Source organism: Mytilus californianus, unplaced genomic scaffold (genome assembly GCF_021869535.1).
Source record: "Mytilus californianus isolate M0D057914Y unplaced genomic scaffold, xbMytCali1.0.p SCAF_6, whole genome shotgun sequence".
In the NCBI taxonomy this organism is placed as follows: domain Eukaryota; kingdom Metazoa; phylum Mollusca; class Bivalvia; order Mytilida; family Mytilidae; genus Mytilus; species Mytilus californianus.
Genome location: NW_026262712.1, coordinates 51,258,318 through 51,279,310, shown reverse-complemented (window position 1 = coordinate 51,279,310; position 20,993 = coordinate 51,258,318). Strand labels below are relative to the sequence as shown.

The following is a 20,993-nucleotide window of genomic DNA, read 5'->3' as shown; positions in this document are numbered from 1 at the left end:
GAACATTGTCAACAATAATATTAATTTCCTTCTTTCCAAAGCAATCATAACATTCATATTTTACTTTAGTATGTGTTATTTCTTTAAATTGTGTTATTTGGCTACAATTTAAGATGACATTACTTATTTCATCATCACAGTCACATATCTCCAGAGTATATCATCAGAGATATAATTGTTGTCAAATAATTTTACCTCATTCACACCACAGGGACATCTAACCCCCAAATCAGGAATTTCTGATTCTTGACTTCTCTGAGATCCAGTGGTATCTACGGCCATTTCATCTGAACCTAAAAAAAAGACTTTCATCATCAGTCAATATTTTGTAAATATGAATCAGTCATGAACAGATCCATTTCTAGTAAAAGGACAATTACGACAAGAGTATATATCCACAGGACACCATGCCCCCTTTACACTTTTCATTTACCTTGTTCAGGGAACAATGAAAAAGGGGAACACTAATTTGGCATTTAATTTTAAAAGTTTACATCATAATGAAGATGTGTACTGAGCTTAAAGTTGATCGGACAACAACTTTAACACGAGATGTATTGGTTTAGCTCTATCACATCTCAATATTCAGTGATGCCAAAAATTGGGGTCATAACATTAATTTAGCGTTAAATTTAGATAATGTATATCATAATGAGCATGTGTACTAAGTTATAAACAACCTTGACCAATAACTTTAGCCTGATACAGAATGAACACCCAAACCAGAAAAAAAAATGCCCTCTACTATCGTAGTTAGGCATAAATATGAAATAGAAGTATAGTTGTACAAAATTCAGAACTTAATTATTGGTAAATACAATCTTTTTTAGATGAATTTCAATGAAAAAGATACCTGGGATTTCAGGACTTTCTGATGGTACAACTGCCTCAAGTGATTTACCATTCTCTGTTGATCTTTGAGGTTTCTCCATTTCTGTCAGATCATCTTTGAACTGGTATACCTCTTCATCTGGTTGCTGTTTAAAAACAAATTAACACTAAACAGTGAAAAAATAAGTACCTCTGTCAATCAACCAACAGGCCTCGACAATAACGCTTGTCCGATTGTCCGGTACCAGAGGAAAAAAAGGTCGGACAAGTAAAAGCTATATCAAGCTTGTCCGACGGGACAAGTAAAATTATTCTGCAGAAAATAAATTTAATCCAACTTTGATGAACAAAGTTATTATAAACAAAAAACAAGAAAAGAAGATAAAAACAAGTATTAATTTTGACATGTTTACTTGCAAACCGATAATTTTAAACTGGTTCTATGTCAGGTACTTTTTAATAGGTAAAAGGCTAACCCGAATAATTCAGTCGTTATATTCCGCTGATCTACGATTACTCCTCGCAAGTAGGAGAGATCGATTACGGGGAGGGACTGAATTATTCGGGTTAGTAAAGGCATACTATTCTCGGAAACCAGTTTTACTGATCCGAATCAGCGATGCGCTTTGTAGAAAAGGTAACTTTACAAGACAGTTCGTCACCAGCTCGGAAACGATTCGGCTCCCAAGTTTAATAGACAGTTTGGCACCGTAGGAGACATATTTAATAGACATGATTAATAGACAGTTTGGCAACGCAGGAGACATTTCGGGACCAAGACAAATCAGTACCTCGTTTTCCTACCTTATTCTGTTGCTTTATAATAAATACCATACCGGTAATTTTTTTAACAAAAATATTTTTTAAATAAAAATGAAGAAATTATTTACCATAAAATTCACAAAATCATATTTGATCATATGTAGAAAGAAACAATACTTGCAATACGGTGACCTATAGTTGTTAATTTCTGTGTCATTTGGTCTCTTGCAGAGAGTTGTCTCATTGGCAATCATACATCATCTTCTTTTTTTTATTGATTGCATTTGAATAATATTTTTTCAACTTAAACAACCAGGATACAAATCCAATGAGTGTACATTGACAAGCCTATCAGACGGTGCCTCAAGTGCAGAGTCTGATGAGACTTTGGCATTGATGTAAACTAGAACCTAAGCCCTGTGACATGACTAGATTCAGTTGTTCTCGACTCATATTTTTGAAAAGTATTTCAAAAGATATAAATCAAATTCTGTTCTATTGTTTTAATTCATTTTTGTTCCTTGAATCAACTTAAAATGCAAAAAAGGTTATTATTAAGATTTTTTTTGGACAAGTTACAATATCATTCGGACAAGTAAGTTTTGGGTTGTACTTGTCCTACTGGACAAGTTGAAAAAAAAGTTATTGTAGAGGCCTGACCAATCTAATTTTGTGTTTTCAATTTGACAAAACGTAGGCAGTTTGCTAAATGTTGCAGATTCTAAACAGTTTTCTACAATAAATTGGTCGACTTAATGATGTCTTTTTCTATCCAAGCTCTACATTTCATACAGACAACCATAGAAATAATAGCTATAGATAAAGTACTGGACCCACATCAAAAGCAGTTGATATTTGCCGAAATTTTATCACCCTCTTATTATACACATCTTATTATATACATGTCACGCTTGGGGTTAATTAGCCTTCGTTGGCAATTGCCGTCGATCGATATCTAATAAATTGTGAATCGGGAGACTTTTAAACACACAAATGTGCTACGTAATGACTTTTAACCATATTAAAATTCGACTTTTTATTTAATGTATTCAGTGTGTCCACTACATACGTTTTCTTCACCAAACGGCGTTTAATTAGTTTATAATGTATTCCTTTTTTTCTCTTCATTTTCTAAAACTTCGTGTTACGACAGAAAGTTTCAACACTTGTAAAAATCTTTTTTCTTTTCTAAAAAAATAATAATTTCTTCTTTCTGGCATAAAATATGATTACACTATTTTGAATCTCGATAAAAAAGAAATTTATTTAACTCGCCATAGAAAAATTCGACCAGGTTCGACCTCTTAACCACGTATACCATCAGTAAACGATATGTCTCCTCTTGTCAATCATACAGGTCTTATTTCCCCGAGTGCAACCGATGCAAGTGCTATGACAATTTAATTTTGCATGCCTGTTAAGTCCATTTTCCATGATTTCTCTATTTCATTATTTCAACAACAGCATAACCTTTTCATTTGTTGACCGATTTTCTCCAAATAAATTACAACCCGAACAACTTTTACAACCAGACGCTTTTTATTGCTTCCGCGTCATGGCATATTATTACTTGAGACAGGTAACGCATATTAATTATCGGTTGATAAGACGAGTGCCCGATAATTTAAATATAATTATGATAAGTAATTAGTCTATTTGGAGGATGTCGGCAAATATCATCTACATCATAGGCCACTACGCGCAGTGCCGTGCTTTTGATATTTCAAAGGAAACTACATGGGGCTCAGTGTGACAAATTCTGAGTACTTTATATATGACTATTATATCTATGAGACAACAGACACCAAGTGATGAGAAAAACTCACATAACCTTTTAGGTTAGGTGAGCTAAAAGGACTTATTAGAACCATGATTGTTTTGGAAACCCTAATATGGGTGCAGGATTCAAAAAATGTATCAAACAAAAAAATTGGAACTGTATCTTACAGTGGATTCATCATTATTTGTGGGACACCAACTTTCATGGATTTCGTGGGTACAGGTGAACCCAAATTTAAAGGTTGAACAAAGTATTAATTTTCTATAGGCTTGTATACAGACTTTGGTAAATACCACGAAATAAAATATCCATGTAAACACAATTTTATCTCAATCCACGAAAATTTGTACCAAGGAAAATAAATTAATCCACAGTATATCAAACTACATTAAATGGCAAGAGTATTGTTAAAGCCTTTATATTCATAACAGTTTTATTTAACATTCTTTATACAGATGGCTAAGATTATGCATTTAAATATCACAACTAGAATAATTGGAATTCACCAAAATATATATTTCTCCATTTTTAAATGGCATTTGTCAAATCAAAAATCTTATTTGTATAAAATTTTCTTATCCTGCACAAATATTCCATTTAAACATGATACAGTTCTATCAAAGGAAACAAAGAAAATTGTTCAATATCTGGTTAACCAACAAAAGAAACTGATCAAAATACAAAAAGAGACAGTAAAATGTCTTGTTAATCAACAAAAGTGATAGACCACATAATTACCTATGAAGAGTCATACGGTGTAATTTCAAAAGTTCATAAAGCAAACCTGTGTTTCATCATCCATAATGTCATCCTGTACATTGACTGTTGTGATTTCTGGTTCTGTTGTTTCTTCCTTGTTTCCATCAACATCTTCATCCTTCATCTCAAACTGTGATTTATCAGTCTTGATTCTCATTTTAATACTTAAGAAACAGATAACCACCATATTAATACATGGAATATAAGAAGTTCTTTTGACAAAACAAATTTTATCATTAAAAAAAAATTGTAAGTTATGCTGACATGTTAATAAAAAATCTCTCCCAAAAAAATAAAAATAAATTTATGTTCTTAAACTTTTTTTTTCTTTCTGTAGTGCATGAAAATAGAATTTATACATGGTTTGAATCACTGGTAATACACACTGTGTTTAAGTATAAAGTGTTAAGTGAGAATCTAAGACCTAAAGCAATACTAAAAAATTTAAGTTTTAGGAAGCTATCTTATGTATATTAATAATCCATATAACTTTCACTTAAAGTTCCAGTCTTTCCATTACTAAAACAATCAAAACAAAAAAGAAAACATACTTTATATGGTTTTGCAAATTGTTGAAGGCTGTACGGTAATTTAAAGTTTGTAACATCTACGTCATTTGGTCTCTAGTAGATAGTTGTCTCATTGGCAATCATACCACATCTCCTGATTTTATATTCACATTTTTCAAATATATGTGTTGCATCTGTCTCCCTTTGTTGATTTTCTACAATATACTACAAAATACCTTCCAACCTAAACCTACCCTACATCTTTTTCATAAAATAGTTCTTAACATAAAAAGGCTACTTGTATCTAAACTGCTTTTATAGTTTAAACAAGCTTAATCTACATCAATAAAAACAGTTTCATATAAGTTCAAACTCCAAACTTACTAAAAAGAAAACTGTGATTAAAAGACCTTCACCATTTTCTAATGAAAACAATGTGGTCTTATCAAAGGTATGAAAAAAACTAAGAACATGAACAGAATAACTGTCACTTACGTGTGAAATGGCTGTAATAATAAATTTATATGCATTTACAGAAAACAAAACATTTAGACATCAAAAGAAACTATCTACAACAGTGTTCAATGATCGAAAAATTATAAAACAACATAAACTCAACCATATATCCCGAAGCCATGTGCATTTATAACTGTTTACCTTCCCAAAAAAGCATTTTGACGACAGATTATAATAGATTAAAAATGCTAGTTATCTATCTTTCATTTTTCTAAAAGACAAATCTTACTATCTAGACTTAAGGCCTAAAAGAACCACTAGAATTTTTCATATAGAGTGATCGAACATTAAAATGTTCAGTCAATAGTAATATTACCGTCTGTAGGTGTGTATAGTACACGGATTTTTACACTGGGATAGATTTCTGGGATGCGTATTATGCATGCATACATTGACTTTTAGACTTTTTTTCAGGGGCGAAACTCGGCCATGAAACCAGGTGGTCAGGAAGAAAATATTTTCGTAGCAAAACAAAGTGATTGTTGTTATGTTTTAAATGTATATTTGTACTTTCTAGTATATGATTTGAAATGTTATATTCAAATAAAAATCATTTAAATGCTTTAGTTATTATGTTTTTGCGTTTTCTTGTGTCTGTTCTTTGTATGTTGCCTACCGGAAGTTGTATTTGGTCATATCCGAATTAGAGATGATTCTGTCAATGGCCTAATAAGTGTAGGTGATTCTTGAGTTTATAACTTACTTTTGATATGTTCTAACAAGGAATACAGAAGGTGAATGTATGAAAATTGAACTAAACATGTCCGTTTGATGATAGTGACCGCCATTGTTTTTTACTTTCGTAGTATCAGGTGATCACGTCATGTGACTTTATCTTTATGAAGTTGTATCAAGTGATGATTTTATACGTTTTTACTTTGTGACATTTTAAAATCCTCTATAAAAACCTTCATACAAATCATAAATTGTATGCATGTTTTCAAAATGCCATTTAAATACATGTACTAATTTGATTGAGGAACAAAGTGAACCTGCCAATTGATTTGTTTTGACAACGATTAGACTTCCTAATTGATTATCAATAAGAGTGTGATAATCCAGATTTAACGATTCAATGAGTACCAACAAACAATAAATGAAATTAGCAGAGATTAACATTTATTTTAGCACTAATATATCAACATAAGTATTACAATTTATTTATTTATTGTGTATTGAAGAATATTCGTTGTGAATCCGTATTCCGTACAAGATTCACCGACTATGATTTGTATTTAAACAACTTCCTGTTGTTCTCAATCAAACACATCCGTGGAAACAATAAAGAATCAAACATTGTTCCCTAAGCTATTTATTCTGCAACAACGTTTTCATTATCCTGTAATCAACCAGGACTGGAGTTCAATTTGTCCCAGAAAAAGAAATAATTTTCAATGGACGCATTTTACTGAGTTTCAAGTTAGGATTTTTCCAGAAAGTCCTTGCATGTAAAGCATAAGAAGAAACTTTTTTTCTCAAGTTTCAAGGGTGAAAAGGGGGTGCATACTATACACACCAAAAGACGGTATCACTTCTGGGTAATCCACCGTCCATCCCTCAATAAACAAAGACCATGCAAAGTAAAAAAAGATGTCTAAAAACGGAAGTATTGCAAAAGTAGATTGTATGATTGAATGATGTTTCTTACAGTTGTAACATCTCCAACTTTAATATTCATAGGTTCTTCTTCAAACTGAAAGCGGTCTGTTTGTGCGGCCTTGAAACCTGGAGGTTCATAATCACCAGGTGTAACTGAAAATATATATTGCTAATAAATATCTGAAAAATTTAATATTTTGATAAATACTTTATTTTTATTTCATAATAAATGTAAGTAAATTTTGATTCCAGTGATATCTAGTTATATACAAAACCACCACTATGGGGATAGTTGTTCATGACGTCAAATAGAAATAAATGGAGAACGTGTCCATGGGACACAGATGATGCCCTCCCTTGCATATAACGTTATAAAGGGACATAACTAGAGAACTGTAAAAGTGATGCCACCCAAATTCTAACTCGATCTGTGTTTTATGGTAAAAAACTTTGTGTATAAGTTTCAAAATATTTGATTGAGGCAAACTAAAGTTAGAGAACGGAAACAAAAAATACAGCAATTTTTCCATTAATGAAGGGGCATAACTCTAGAACGGTAAAAGTGATGCCACAAAAATTCGAGCTTGATCTGTGTATTGTGGTAATAAACATTGTGTACAAGTTTCATGACATTTGGTTGAGGCAAACTAAAGTTAGAGAACAGAAACTAATTTTGGGACAAACATACGTACATGTATAGGTACAGACATACAGACGAACAAGGGTAACACATCGCTGTGGAGGGGGCAGGGCATAAAAAATGCTTATGGCAAAGCTTGTAACAACTCTTTGAGGGGTCTGTACATGTAGGTAGACTATTGCATATCTTCATTTTCCAATGGCAGTCCTAATTTTCCTCCCTTCACCTTTGTCAACCCACTAAGCAGAGCTTATCCATGGTATCAAATTTTAATTTGTCCTGAATATGCATGAAATATTTGGCCTGGCAACAAACAATCAATTTAAACTTTGCCTATCATTTGAGGCCTGTAAATGAATATTTATATATATTCATTTTCAAATGCATTCAGTCCTCTTAAAGCCAATTATAACACACCTAAATATTTCAATATCAAGCATAAAATATGACAAACTAATATAATGGTAAACATAAATCTCACGATCGTCAAAGTAGAGAAGCTTCATAGTCATCATGATATCATCAGGTAATGACTTTAATGTTTGTGTCAACACTACAATTGTCCTCAAAAGTCTGATGGTAGCTTTCTTTGTCTCTGATGCTGAGTATGCACTGGATACTTTCTTGTCATTCCTGAAATAGTAATTCTTATATAATCAAATTTGTTCAAGAGCAGATTACTGTGAAAATATGGTAACAAATTTGATAGGTTACAGCTGCTTCTATATATTTGAAATTCAAGAGGAGTAAATAGAGGATAGAATCAATTATGTATACATCCTACAAACAAGTACCTTCATCAACTTATTTTCAAGAACAGTTATATATTTAGTGTTTCTACATTGTACTACTTGATGCCATCATGTTCTTACATTTTTCAGGTCTTCTCATGGTTGTCTTGTTTTTGAGTGATGAGCTTTTACTTTTCCTTTGTTTATATCTTATATTTCAACATATAATATTTGAAATTATAATATGAAAATTCTTGCTGTATGCAATTATTTCATTGTAACTGCCATGATTTTTGCTTATTTCAATCTTTAATTTTAATCTTAAAGGTTAATGTTCAAAGATGGTTATGCTGTTAATTTTTAAAGCATTGCATGTGCCCTGTTAATTTTCTTTTCCTGTGAATATCAATACAAAAATAGGGGTATAGCAAAAAGTCAGCCCTTGCAGTAAAGGCTGGAAATAATAACACAAATAGCCTTTCTTACAATCAATCAAAAGACTTAAATCATGGTCAGTAACTGCTTTCATCATATGCAAAATAGTTCTGCCTCTTACAAACATTTAACCATGGTTCGATGGTATCACCAGCCCAGTAGTCAGCCTTCCATGTTGACATGAATTATCATTGATGTGGTCATAATTATAAATTAACTGTTTATAAAACTTTTGATTTTTTGGAATACTAAGGATTTTCTATCCAAAGAATAGATTACCTTAGCTGTATTCGACAAAACCTTTCGGAATTTTGGGTCCTCAATGCTCTCAAACTTCGTACTTTACTTGGCCTTTTTGACTTTCTTGATTCGAGTGTCACTGATGAGTCTTTTGTAGACGAAACGCGCATCTGGCATACAAAATTTTAACCTATGTTTGTATGATGAGTTTATTTAAAGTAAACCTGAATCTAATGTTTAGGGGTAAATTCAGTAAATAAATATACGTCATCAGGGACCGCCCATTTGGGGGAGAGCTTTCTGTATAAAACTGAAGTCATGTGCTCTTCTGATTGGTAGATAATGTTTGTAATAAATATTTTTTGATAGATGGATAAAAACTAGCGTTGAAAAAAAATAAAAAATAAATGCTGAATGTACTAAATTTTTTTACTACAGGGTTGAAAAGTAATGGGGGTCAGTTAAGGAATTAAGTGCGAATCTACAGTGTTTGTAAACAAGGCCATGTGAAGGCCCAAAAATGCCGCATGACCCTATGTTTTTATTGTTGCAAATGATAGGGCTACATTTGTACTTTCATGAATGATATATGAAATTTTCTAATTTCTAAAGGTAAATCAGGTATAAATTTAATTCAAGACATAGATTAGCATTACAGTCAATGGGAGATTTTTTACTGAATTTACCCCTATAGGAAAATATGCATTCTGTCACTGTACTTGTCCAAGGCCACACAATAATCACAAAACTTATTTCCTGTGTATATTAATGCAATGGAAGCATTTTGGAACCATTTGAAGTTGTTTTTTACACAAATTTCTATGTTTAACTCGGCTATCCAAGATGCACTGAGTGTACTGTGAGAGGAAGCATGGGGTATATGGTAAAAATCAGTTTTTGTGTCCAGATTGAACGAAACAATAGAAATTACACTTGAGAGTTATGATATCAATGAAAGGCATAAATATTCCCCCCCATTTTACAACACATTTTGCACATATTTCTCCTCATTATGTGTAAAATCATATGGAAAATCAGAATTACCTCCCTTTGACAGTGTATTTTTTTTAAGCTGTGTTTCACCATGTTAAGTTGTAGAACAAGTTGTAAATAAGCACTTTTCAAGTATTTTAACACTTGAATAATCTGACCGCATGAAGATATTCATTTATTTTTACATAACGCATTGCGTTACTTTATCTAAAAAAAATTGTAGATAACTTTTTATGATTACATGCCCTTCATCTATGAAACTAGTGTTGAAATGTTTGTAATTGGATTACTATGTTAAATAATTGCTTTTAAATATTCTAAATTGTTACTTTAATCTTCCAAATGCAATGTTTGGTCATACCCAGTCTTATTTTTTCATATTTGGCACTTTTTTCTACTTCAGTTTTGTCTGTCTAGTTTTGGCGAAGAAACCATCCTGATGTTGGGGTAACAGGAACTTCTGCAGAGTGATTGTCAATGACATTTTGTGAACTTTACAAGTAATTAAAACACAAATTTAGTAAAATGAAACATAATTGTTGGTTTTTTTTGTATGAAACTGCTTAAAAAAGCCTTTGAAAAGTGTTTTTGTGGTCTTTTCAGGGTATTTAATCAAACACTTCCATATAAGGCAAAATTTAACTAAGAGTACATCAAGACTTTAGTTTCTAGATGTACTTGCAATACTGGTCAAAGCAAACACAGAAAACAATTCATATTTATTAAGCATAGTATTTTACACCATTCTTTTACAAACAGTCAATATGCAACTTTATATACCAAATATACATTGGCCGCAGTATGGGCTGTAGTATAAATTTTCCTCTATCTTTACAAGTTCAGCATTTATGAATGTTGTATTGAAACTGGAACTTGAAAATTGGATACATTACATGATTATTACAAAAAAAGAGGGAAAAGCTACTAAAAAGTCCCTTATAGGGGTAAATTAAGTAAATAAATATACGTCATCAGGGACCGCCCATTTGGGGGAGAGCTTTCTGTATAAAACTGAAGTCATGTGCTCTTCTGATTGGTAGATAATGTTTGCAATAAATATTTTTTGATAGATGGATAAAAACTAGCGTTGAAAAAAAATAAAAAATAAATGCTGAATGTACTAAATTTTTTTACTACAGGGTTGAAAAGTAATGGGGGTCAGTTAAGGAATTAAGTGCGAATCTACAGTGTTTGTAAACAAGGCCATGTGAAGGCCCAAAAATGCCGCATGACCCTATGTTTTTATTGTTGCAAATGATAGGGCTACATTTGTACTTTCATGAATGATATATGAAATTTTCTAATTTCTAAAGGTAAATCAGGTATAAATTTAATTCAAGACATAGATTAGCATTACAGTCAATGGGAGATTTTTTACTGAATTTACCCCTATACTAGACAAAGGGAAATAACTCAAATTAAAAAAAATAATTTTGCAAGGATCTTTCATCATATATTTAGAATTTCAAGTGCATTTCTAGGCCTTAAAGGACTGAACTAAAATTCCTGACCTTTTCCTGCTTTCAAGGTAGCTTGGGAAAACTGTATGTACCAAGTTTATTAAATCTTGCTTAGGCCACAGTCCATTTTAGGTTGACAAGGTTTTGACCTCAGATTTACCCCTGACTTCGAAAATAAAGAAGAGTTATCCTCTCTTTAAAGTGTTTAATGAATCTTGCTGAAGCCAAAAAGTAGGTAAGGGCTTTTCAAGATTTAAACACATGGAGGGGATGAGAGGCATTTTTTAAAGACCGTGATCACCTACAAAATTTTTTTTTTTTTTTATTTTACTTATCATTCTTACAAAATCTATGGAAAATGCAACCACTCATATTTTGTTTATCTAAGTGCCTCCCATCTTCCTCCAACCAAAAATTTTTGGAACAGCCCTTAAGGTTTTGGCTTGAAAATTGATTTTGGAAAACAACTGGGTCATCTTCTCTTCAAGGTAATTATGTATATAAAGTTAGATAGTGATCAATCAAGTGCTGTGGCCTGTGTAAAAGTTAACCACAAATGCATTGAGTCAATTGACACATACATGCTCAAGAGATTTTACCATCACCATATCCTTTTTTGTTGCAAAAGGATAACTAAACATAGTGTTTGGAATCCAACTTGCTTTAATTTAAAGAAAAATCACCTGTATATGTCAATTCCCCCATTGTTGGTGTAGGAAAACTTGAAAGTGTATGACTCAATTACAGTCTGAAAAAAAACAGTAAATAATTTAAGATGACAAAATGTACATTTCTCAAGTAGTTATTCAATGAAAATTACAAAATACAATATCATTCTGTATTAAAAACATAAGACAATTTACAAATAAAAAGTTTGTCTCGTCCTTTAATTGAATTTATAAACCTGATCTCATAATCATAACAATTGTTGAAGTGGAATTTAATTTCATTGTTAAAAATGACCAAAATGTAGATCACAAAATTATTTTGAAAATGAATTTTCACATTGAACTTAATACAAAGTTAGTGTTAATTTTTTGTTCAAAAAAACACTTAGCAAATGAATTATATTAGATACATTCAATAGTCTTGTCAATATTAGATACATTCAATAGTCTTGTCAATCTAAGTGCTACAGTATAAAATGTATGCACCAAACACAAAGCTTAAACAAAGATCAGTGACCTACTTTTTGTGTAAACTGAATCCTTACATCCTGTGAAACAATTGTACATCATAGTATCCGAGATCTGAACATGGAATTAAATTTTAATCAGTCAGTGAAGTGTTAAAAATAAGCAAGAGTGACCATATTTCTTTTTTAAGCAATAGCTCTACACTCCCAAAACTGCATCCTTTCACCATGTTCTATGATTGTAGCCCTCTTAGTATTTGAAATCTAAACTTGGACTTAAAACTTAATTGAAGTCAGTGAAAAGCAAAAGATAGGTCAGAGCAAGGTTTCAGAAAACAAGCATATTTACAAGTTTTGAGAAAACTTCCAAAATTCTGTAAATAGAATTTGAAAATTTATCAAGATCATACATGCCTTTTCAGCGTCGTTTTAAAAAAAAATTGTAGATTATAATATGAAGTTTGGTAAAAAAAATTCTATTGAAAAGTTCTGATTTGTATTTGCTGAGTAAAATACAACAAAAATGTGATGCAGATGGTTACATCTATTGTCTCAGAATCTATTTAAATAATAGCATATTAGAATCCTGATGAATTTGCAATTTTAGGTCCGACATTAACAACAGATGGATTAACTATGTGGTGAAAATTGATAGTTCTAAGACACTTGATTATTTAAAAAGCCTATTATTTGTGACATCATCGAATTTGAACTTAATATCTAATATGTACCTGCCATGAGCAACATGACAGTTGCCACATTTGGAGCAGGATCTGCTTACTGTCCGGAACACCTTAGACCACCCCTGGTTTTTAGTGGGTATTGTGTTGCTCAGACTTAGTTTTTATGTAACATTTCGTAGACTTGTTTGTTTTTTCCTCATTTTTACATTTGCAATGATTTTGTGGGTTTCTTAGAATTTTAATTCTTCTATTGGTACTTCCCCCTCTTCACAACATAGCATTTTTGTGCTGATGTGACATTATGCAATCAACAATCAATCAATCATGGTCAACGTAATAACAATAATAATAGTATAATAATCTTCCACCTCTTTCCCCCCTACAAATTAACTATGTATGGAAGATCTAGATATACTGGATTATGTAGGTCAAAAGATATAGATTTCCAAAATTTGTTGATGCACTTACATCAGGATCTTCCGGGTCAACATAGATCTGAAATATAGAAAAAATGTTTCAAGTTATATAAAACTACATAAACTGTTAAAAAAATAATGGATATCAATTTTTTTTAACAAATTCAAAATCTTAAGGGTTTTTGTTAAGTGTCCCAGCATTTTTAAAGAAAAACCCTATCAATATATTAATCTTTTGTCATTGACTTTTTATAATAATCATATTGTCATATATATTGCTATTAATGCCAGACTTTTTCAGAGTTCATCAATTAAAACAGGAAGTTTTACTGTTTTTTCCTTCAAACAATTCAATAAAATGATAATCAGAGGCAATCTATGGTCAGCCATACCAAAAGCATAAGTTTTGTTAACATGGCTTTTTCCTAGATCTTCAGAATAATTAATATTTGAAAATTGCAAATTGCAAAATATCAGGGTCTTAATAAACTTAGGTCATTTAATTTAAAATAAAGAAGTATTTCTATTTGACAAATTTGGTTTTTTGTACTTGGAAGCCAAAGTCACAAGCTTTTCCTTTCTAACTGGAATCCATCAAGAAGCCTAAGGTCCTCCAATTATCATAAATTTTTACAAAATCAAATTTAAATTTACTTACCCCTATAATCAGCATCCTCAACTGAAAAAAAAATCCTAAATCTTTTACTTGAATTCATTCTATATAGAATTTATTTTTAATATATAAAATATACTGTATTGTAAAATTAATTATATGAATTTCTGGTAAGATCTCTTAATGGAGAAAAAGATGGGGGTTTAAAAGAAATCATTGACAGCATAATAAAATTAGAGCATTTATCAACAGAACTAAAATTTTAACTCTTTATCATGCTGCATTGTTTTCAGAAATGCCCAATTCTCCTTCAATAGCAAAATATGTAAATTATATACAAATGAGCTATACCTTGCTGCTTATTCATACTATTAATTCATAACACTGTCCCACCCAGATCCTCCCTTATTATGCTGTGTATATGTCAGTTGTACCAATAACCAGTCTGCTATGTCTTTGGTGCCCTGACCGAATGCTGAAGAGTTACAGTGCAGATAAAGGCACCTGATTTACACTTATCAGAGTTCAGTAAAGGGACCAAGAAATGCCAACTGGTCATAGTATAAGGAATAAAGTAAACAGACACAGGTTTGGGAGAAAGAATCACAGTTTAATATTTTTTTGCATATCAATAAAGCAATAAACATATTTACAAAGAAAGCAAAATCAAGTTGAAAAACTGTGGTACTCCTAACAAAAAGTACATAATTACTGTGAGTTCTTTAAACAATACTACTCTACTAAATTAAACAATACAAAAAGATATGTGAAGTTGATGCTTCTTATCAAATAAACATATGTATTATGCATGTGTATACATCTTTTAACAAATAAAATTAAATGTCCTTAAGGGAGTTGGAGGGTGGGAAGAAAAATTTTCCCAGTAAAATAATAATGGCTGCTGCAAGCAAGCGTTGCTTTAGGAATAGTTGAGCCTGTGTGCATAAAACAAAAGCCCGGCTAATTAAGCGCTGATTGGTTAATTCAAAATTAGCTATGAATTTCATTGGTTAATTAGTATGATCTCGAAAAACAATTAGTAAACGAGAAGCACATGCGGCAGTGACTGGGAAACCCCATTGCTGATTGGTTAAAAACCTAGACATGCGAGTGTCCCCGAGTAACTACTGACCAGCATTCCAAAACGTATTATGTATTAATACTCTATTTAAATAAAATAGTTCCGATAATAATAAAAGCAAACACAGGGAACGGTGAGTTCAGTAGAATTTTTCACAAAAGTAGAGATTTCTCATGAAAAAAAGTCAATAATTTCTTGACCTGAAGGACTCATGGATGCTGATTACTGCAATGTTATGCAATGCTAAGAAAAGAAATGATCAATTTGTAAAGAAGCATTTGTTTATGATACATATCATTTAATATTGGATAAATTCTAGTTTTGAAAAGAAATAAGGGCACCCTCTACAACAGGGGATCAAATTAGCGTGAGTCAGAGGTCCTGTACCTGTCTTTTTTTGGAGGGGGCTTTTCATTTTTGAATTACAAAAGTTAAGGACCTCCCATTCTTTAAACTGATGCCTTATACAGAACTTTTGATTTTAAAGGAGGACATTTCCGTTTGAAAATTCAATTAGTTTGGACCTTTCATTATGTAAATCAAATTTGAACCCCTGTACAATTTCAATAACAAACATGGCAGACATAAACAATCATCGTGAAATCAAGTTTTTCTCCTATTTCTTGCTTATAGTACTTTATAATCCCCACCCCTACCTGGCAATTTTAATTTTGGAGTAAAAAACCGCAGACAATATACGACTAACTTCGGTAGTTAAGTGTTGTATAGTCTGCAGTGAACATACAAAACACTAAAGTGATAAGAGTAGGAAAACACAGTTCTATGTATGGCAGTCTACAGAAGATCAATCTCGCTAGAAATCAAGATTTTTTTATTTAAATATTCAGGTACACTTCAACCAGAAACAGTTTTCCCTTAAGAACGTATGATTTAAACACATATAAAGATTTATTGTCCTGCCTGTCTGTTGGTTTTTTTAAGAAAGTTTTAGACCGCTGTGTTGTTCGTGTCTGAAGTAGAAAGGCAGCCCATCACTCCAAAATACTATTTTTCTCTGAAGGCACTTAATAAATTTTAAAAAATTAAAAAGCAAAAAATATTATCTAAATTCTAAACATACTGTTAAAGTGTTTTACAAAAGTGTTGAATAAAACTTAAGACTGTTTCAAGCAAGTAACTTACATATTTCTTTTCAATAGCATCAAAACAGCCCTTCACCCATTTGATAACTTGACAAGCTCCTGGGCATGAACTATCATCTCTCAGTATCTTCAAGTTGAGGTCTAATTATAACAGAAAAGAATGGATCTATTTTAAAACATTAAATGTAATGTGTATTAGAAGTTATAAAAACAACAACTCTGTCCTAAGTAAACAAGAATTTGATTTCATTTTTTAATTTAATTTAATATTTTATTAGTAATAGTATATGAAGCAATACTGTTATGAACTGCAACTAAGTCTTCTAGACTGATACCACCACTTGCAGAAAAAACTCTTTAAAGGTAATAGCAAAACCAAAATTTAAATTGTATGTGACCTGTATTTTGTTTATCATCAGGTTTCAACATTGACTTTTTTGACAACTTGCCCTTTGAGCACGTGACCAAGGTATTTTACTCGACCGAAAGAAAAAAACAACTATTCTTGCTCAAGAAATTTCTATAAACTGCCATTAGAGACAAAAATCATTTGCAAAAGCACACAAGTTCCAAGAAGAGTAAAACAAAGGAGGATCTAAGATTTTTACCATGTCATTACATTTTTGTAATTTCTGTGTTATTTTGCTATAATTCATTTGTCTGTCCTTTTCCTTGTATGGTTACCTGACTGGGTCTAAATTGTTTATACAAAATATTCATAAATCGATTTGTTATTTTTTTTATTGATTATAAGTAAGCAAGCCAAATCAAATACAAATCATTATAAATAAATTTAAAAATCTCATGGAAGATTTTTTGTGTCCAACATGACAAGCACTTTACATTTAATAAAAATGTAATAAAATAAAAGAAGAATGTGTATAAGGACACGAATGCCCCTGTTCAAGCATTGCAATTTTTCCAAGTTATAAAGGGGCATAACTCTAGAACGGTAAGTGACTCACTACCCGAATTCTGCATGCTTTGTTCTCAGCATTGTGTATGAGTTTCATTAAATTTGGATGAGGAAAACTTAAGTTACTGTGCAGAAACGAAAATGGGAGAGACGGAAAGATGGTCAAGGGTAACACTTAATTCCCTTTTGTCTAAGACGGGCCATGTTTACAAGCTTTCAGAAAATAAGAATATACATGTATTTGCGGATAGCTGTCCACCCCTGATTTTAGAAAGAACCCTCAAGTTAGTAGTTGAGGAATTTAAAACTGAACAAATCCCCCAACTTGAGCTAAAGTTTTGAAATCAATTAGACCAAACTAGATATCATTGAGATAGGAGCCATCTCTGTGGGCCCCGCTGTGAATAATTTGTGGTAAAAAATTTGTATCTTTATCATTGGACATGGGGTTGTCAACTGAAACCAAAGTTTTTGACCTTGACCTTTGACCTAGGAAGTTATACATAAATTATGACACACCCTCTGGTGTTGGTTTATATACATGTCAAGTATAAATTTTGAAATCATAATGGTTCTCAAGATATAGAGCGGACACGATCTTTACCATAGGACATGGGGTTGTCAACTAAAACCAAAGTTTTTGACCTTGACCTTTGACCTAGGAAGTTGTACATACATTATGACACACCCTCTGGTGTTGGTTAATATACATGTCAAGTATAAACTTTGAAATCATAACGGTTCTCTAGATATAGAGCAGACACAATTTGTTACGGACGGACAGACAGACAGACGGACAAACAGACTGATCACTATAGGGTGTCTGCCATTCAGTGGGGCCCTAATAATCTCCATGGATATGAGATGTGCTTATGCTGATACAACTGCATTCCAAATATCATTAACCTTCCATACCAATGGGGTTCTTCTCAAACAGACATAATCAAAAACTTTGAACATTTAAATTAATTAAAAGTTTGAAAGTCAATAGACCATAACTAAGGGAGAGGGACCAAATAATCTCCATGGAAATGAGATGTGTCAATGTGAAATACCAAATAGAACTGATTTACCATGAGTGGTTCCCTTTAGAATGACCTAAACAAATTTTTGACACTTTTGCCAGAAACAGCATTCCAAAGTTTTGCCTCAAAATTTTGCAAAGTAAGACAAAAATGAAAGCTGCTAAAAGAAAGATTTTTCCAACAGCTCCCTTTATTTCTAATCTACTTTTGAACAAGCAAATTTAGCATCAGGAGCTACTGGTTTTGGGTTGTTTTTTTAAGTTTCATAAAAAGTGGAAGAATTATTCAGTTTCAAGAAAACAGACTTGTCTCAATGGCAATCATATATATACCACATCTTTTAATTTTTATCTTAAAGTTTGACCACAAGGAAATCCAGGACACCAGCTCATCTTCTATATTCCCAACTTACCTTCCAAACACCTATCACCAAATGAATGCTCTGGGAAGATTGCTCGTAAATATGCAATGTTGGACACAGCTACAGCAACAAGCTTCTTCACAAATAATGTTGACTGTTGTTCTGTCACAGTTTCATTTGGAAAAATGGCAGACCACTATTTAAAAATATAAAATACATGCTCAAGAGTTTGTCCTTGTTGCACAGAGCTATGTCTTGAAGTCCAGTTGATGCAGTTCTAATATTCAATCATTTTCCCCGAATACAACTTTAACTTGCAAAAGGAAAATACATTTTAGACAGAGATCAATCAAGCCTATCATGTAACTTGCAAATAAAATGTCTACCACAACTGATATAACACATCATTGTTGTATGGTATATGGTTGCACTGGTAGATGATTTACTCACACCTGCCAACCTCTGAAACCTTCAATGAGGGAGATCTCCCCCTCAGCTATGACAGCTGAGGGGGAGATTTTGCGCGAACGACATTTTCAAGTAAAATATATGACCTGTTTATTTATTCATCTACAAAACACCAATAAGAGTTAATAGATATACTTTATTTCTTCAATCATGGTTATATCCTATACAAGTGTTTTTTTTTTTCCTTTTTCAATACCTCTGAGCATACTCATGACAACATTGTCAAGCCACAACTGGAGATTTGAAATTTTCAGTTGCAGTAACATTCAACATTTGATATTTGTGTCCCTTTAGGGCAGCATAGAAAATTTACTTGTTCAATATATTTCTTATAAATTTCAATTAAAACATTGAATAGAAGTATAGATATCTTAAATCATTTTCAAAATATAATATTTTTTTATTTTGTCCTAAGACATTCAAAATCATTAAATTACAATGCTTTTATGATTCTTTGTTCAATTTGTATTTAATTTATATTCATTTATCAATTAACATTATTTTAAGGAGTGTACCTTAAAACATGATTAAACAGGGGAAGTAACCCGAAATTTCTTTGAAGTGCTTTCAAAATACACTAAGCTTGAGGTAAAAGTCGTTAATGATCGTTAATTAGTATTATGTTTGACACCCAAGCTGTCAAGTGAAGCCATTTAATTTCATAAGGTCTGTGATTTACAGGTAACAACTACCCTCATCAGTGACACAAAAACGTAATTAATGTTGTCAGACTTGTCAATTGGGGTTAAAACATCCGAAAGTGGGAGATTTTTTACTCCCGCACGGGAGCGAACCGGCAAGCAGATTTCCGGAATTTCACCATAAGGGCGGGAGTCTCCCGCTCAAAACGGGAGGGTTGGCAGGTATGATTTACTTGGCTGTTTAACAACTAGCAAAAACTTTCACATTCACGTTTTTCAAACAAGAATTAATAAAGGTCTTGAGGAATATTGCATGAAGTGTTTCAGAGAGACTCCTAATGAGAGAGGCAAAATTTTTACTTTTGTCGCATTGCTGTGGGGATGATAATGATTTGTTAAATACAATGCATTTTTCACATTCATATAATTGATTGGGAAAGAGTTCATAAGCAACAGACCCTACAATTTTTAACACACCAAGTTGGGAATATTTTAACTCTTGCAGAAAGGGAGAATTTTATATTTTACATTTGTATAAAGTTATGAATGAAGACAGTAAATTCAGCATGGCTAAAGAGCAATTCTTAATAAAAATTGGATCCCTGTAAATCTGTAAAATTGAGAATTTTAGCCAATTCTAGTTAATACATTTATTTAGCATTTTAACTCTTTATCTCAATTCCAAAATACATAATGTACATACAAAGTCATGTCAAACTGGCTAAAGTATGACTATGACTAAGACTAAGTGCAACAACAATTATATATTGTAGTATACATAGATTCATTAGTAATTTGAGCATGTGTTCTTTCCCTTGGCCACCATTTTGGAGGGGTAAATGGTTGATTTTCTTATTTGACTAACCAAATTGAAACTTCAGTGCAATCAAGTCTGATAAAAGATGCTTACTAGATAGTAGTGATGAATTTTAACCCTTTCAACGCTACACAAAAAAAATAGAAAAATGTCTGCTGCTGCTGCATTTTTTTGGTGTTCATTCATTAGAACAGTATATTCCTTATCAGACTGCTGTATCTTTTTAATCATTAGAGATACAGACAAAGTTGTGCATGAAAAATGCTCAGGAGAGCATGAACTGTAATGTTATGCAATTATTTTAGTAAAATTTTCATCAAGCTACCTGCATTTTCAGGTAATTAACAGGTAAAAGGTGCAAAATTATTGTATTTGTGTTTAATTTTGAATAAAAACAACTTCTTATCTTCATTTATTTTGTTGTTTTATCTGCCATATAATAATGAAGACACCAATTGCTCAATTCCATAGCTTATTTG

At 31.8% G+C, this 20,993-nt stretch overlaps 1 protein-coding gene across 1 annotated transcript in view; it reads right to left on the bottom strand.

Moving 5' to 3' along the window:
* LOC127704431 (HORMA domain-containing protein 1-like) overlaps positions 1-20,993 on the bottom strand; it is a 65,061-nt gene that overhangs the window by 30,117 nt on the left and 13,951 nt on the right. The window contains exons 3-13 of the mRNA XM_052208476.1: positions 18,640-18,784; positions 16,327-16,427; positions 14,148-14,168; positions 13,542-13,568; positions 11,939-12,003; positions 7,878-8,029; positions 6,806-6,909; positions 5,137-5,147; positions 4,158-4,296; positions 854-977; positions 196-293 (exon numbers count right to left, since the gene is read on the bottom strand). Of these exons, the coding sequence (XP_052064436.1) occupies positions 196-293; positions 854-977; positions 4,158-4,296; positions 5,137-5,147; positions 6,806-6,909; positions 7,878-8,029; positions 11,939-12,003; positions 13,542-13,568; positions 14,148-14,168; positions 16,327-16,427; positions 18,640-18,784 (987 nt within the window). The remainder of the gene's footprint in view (positions 1-195; positions 294-853; positions 978-4,157; positions 4,297-5,136; positions 5,148-6,805; positions 6,910-7,877; positions 8,030-11,938; positions 12,004-13,541; positions 13,569-14,147; positions 14,169-16,326; positions 16,428-18,639; positions 18,785-20,993) is intronic.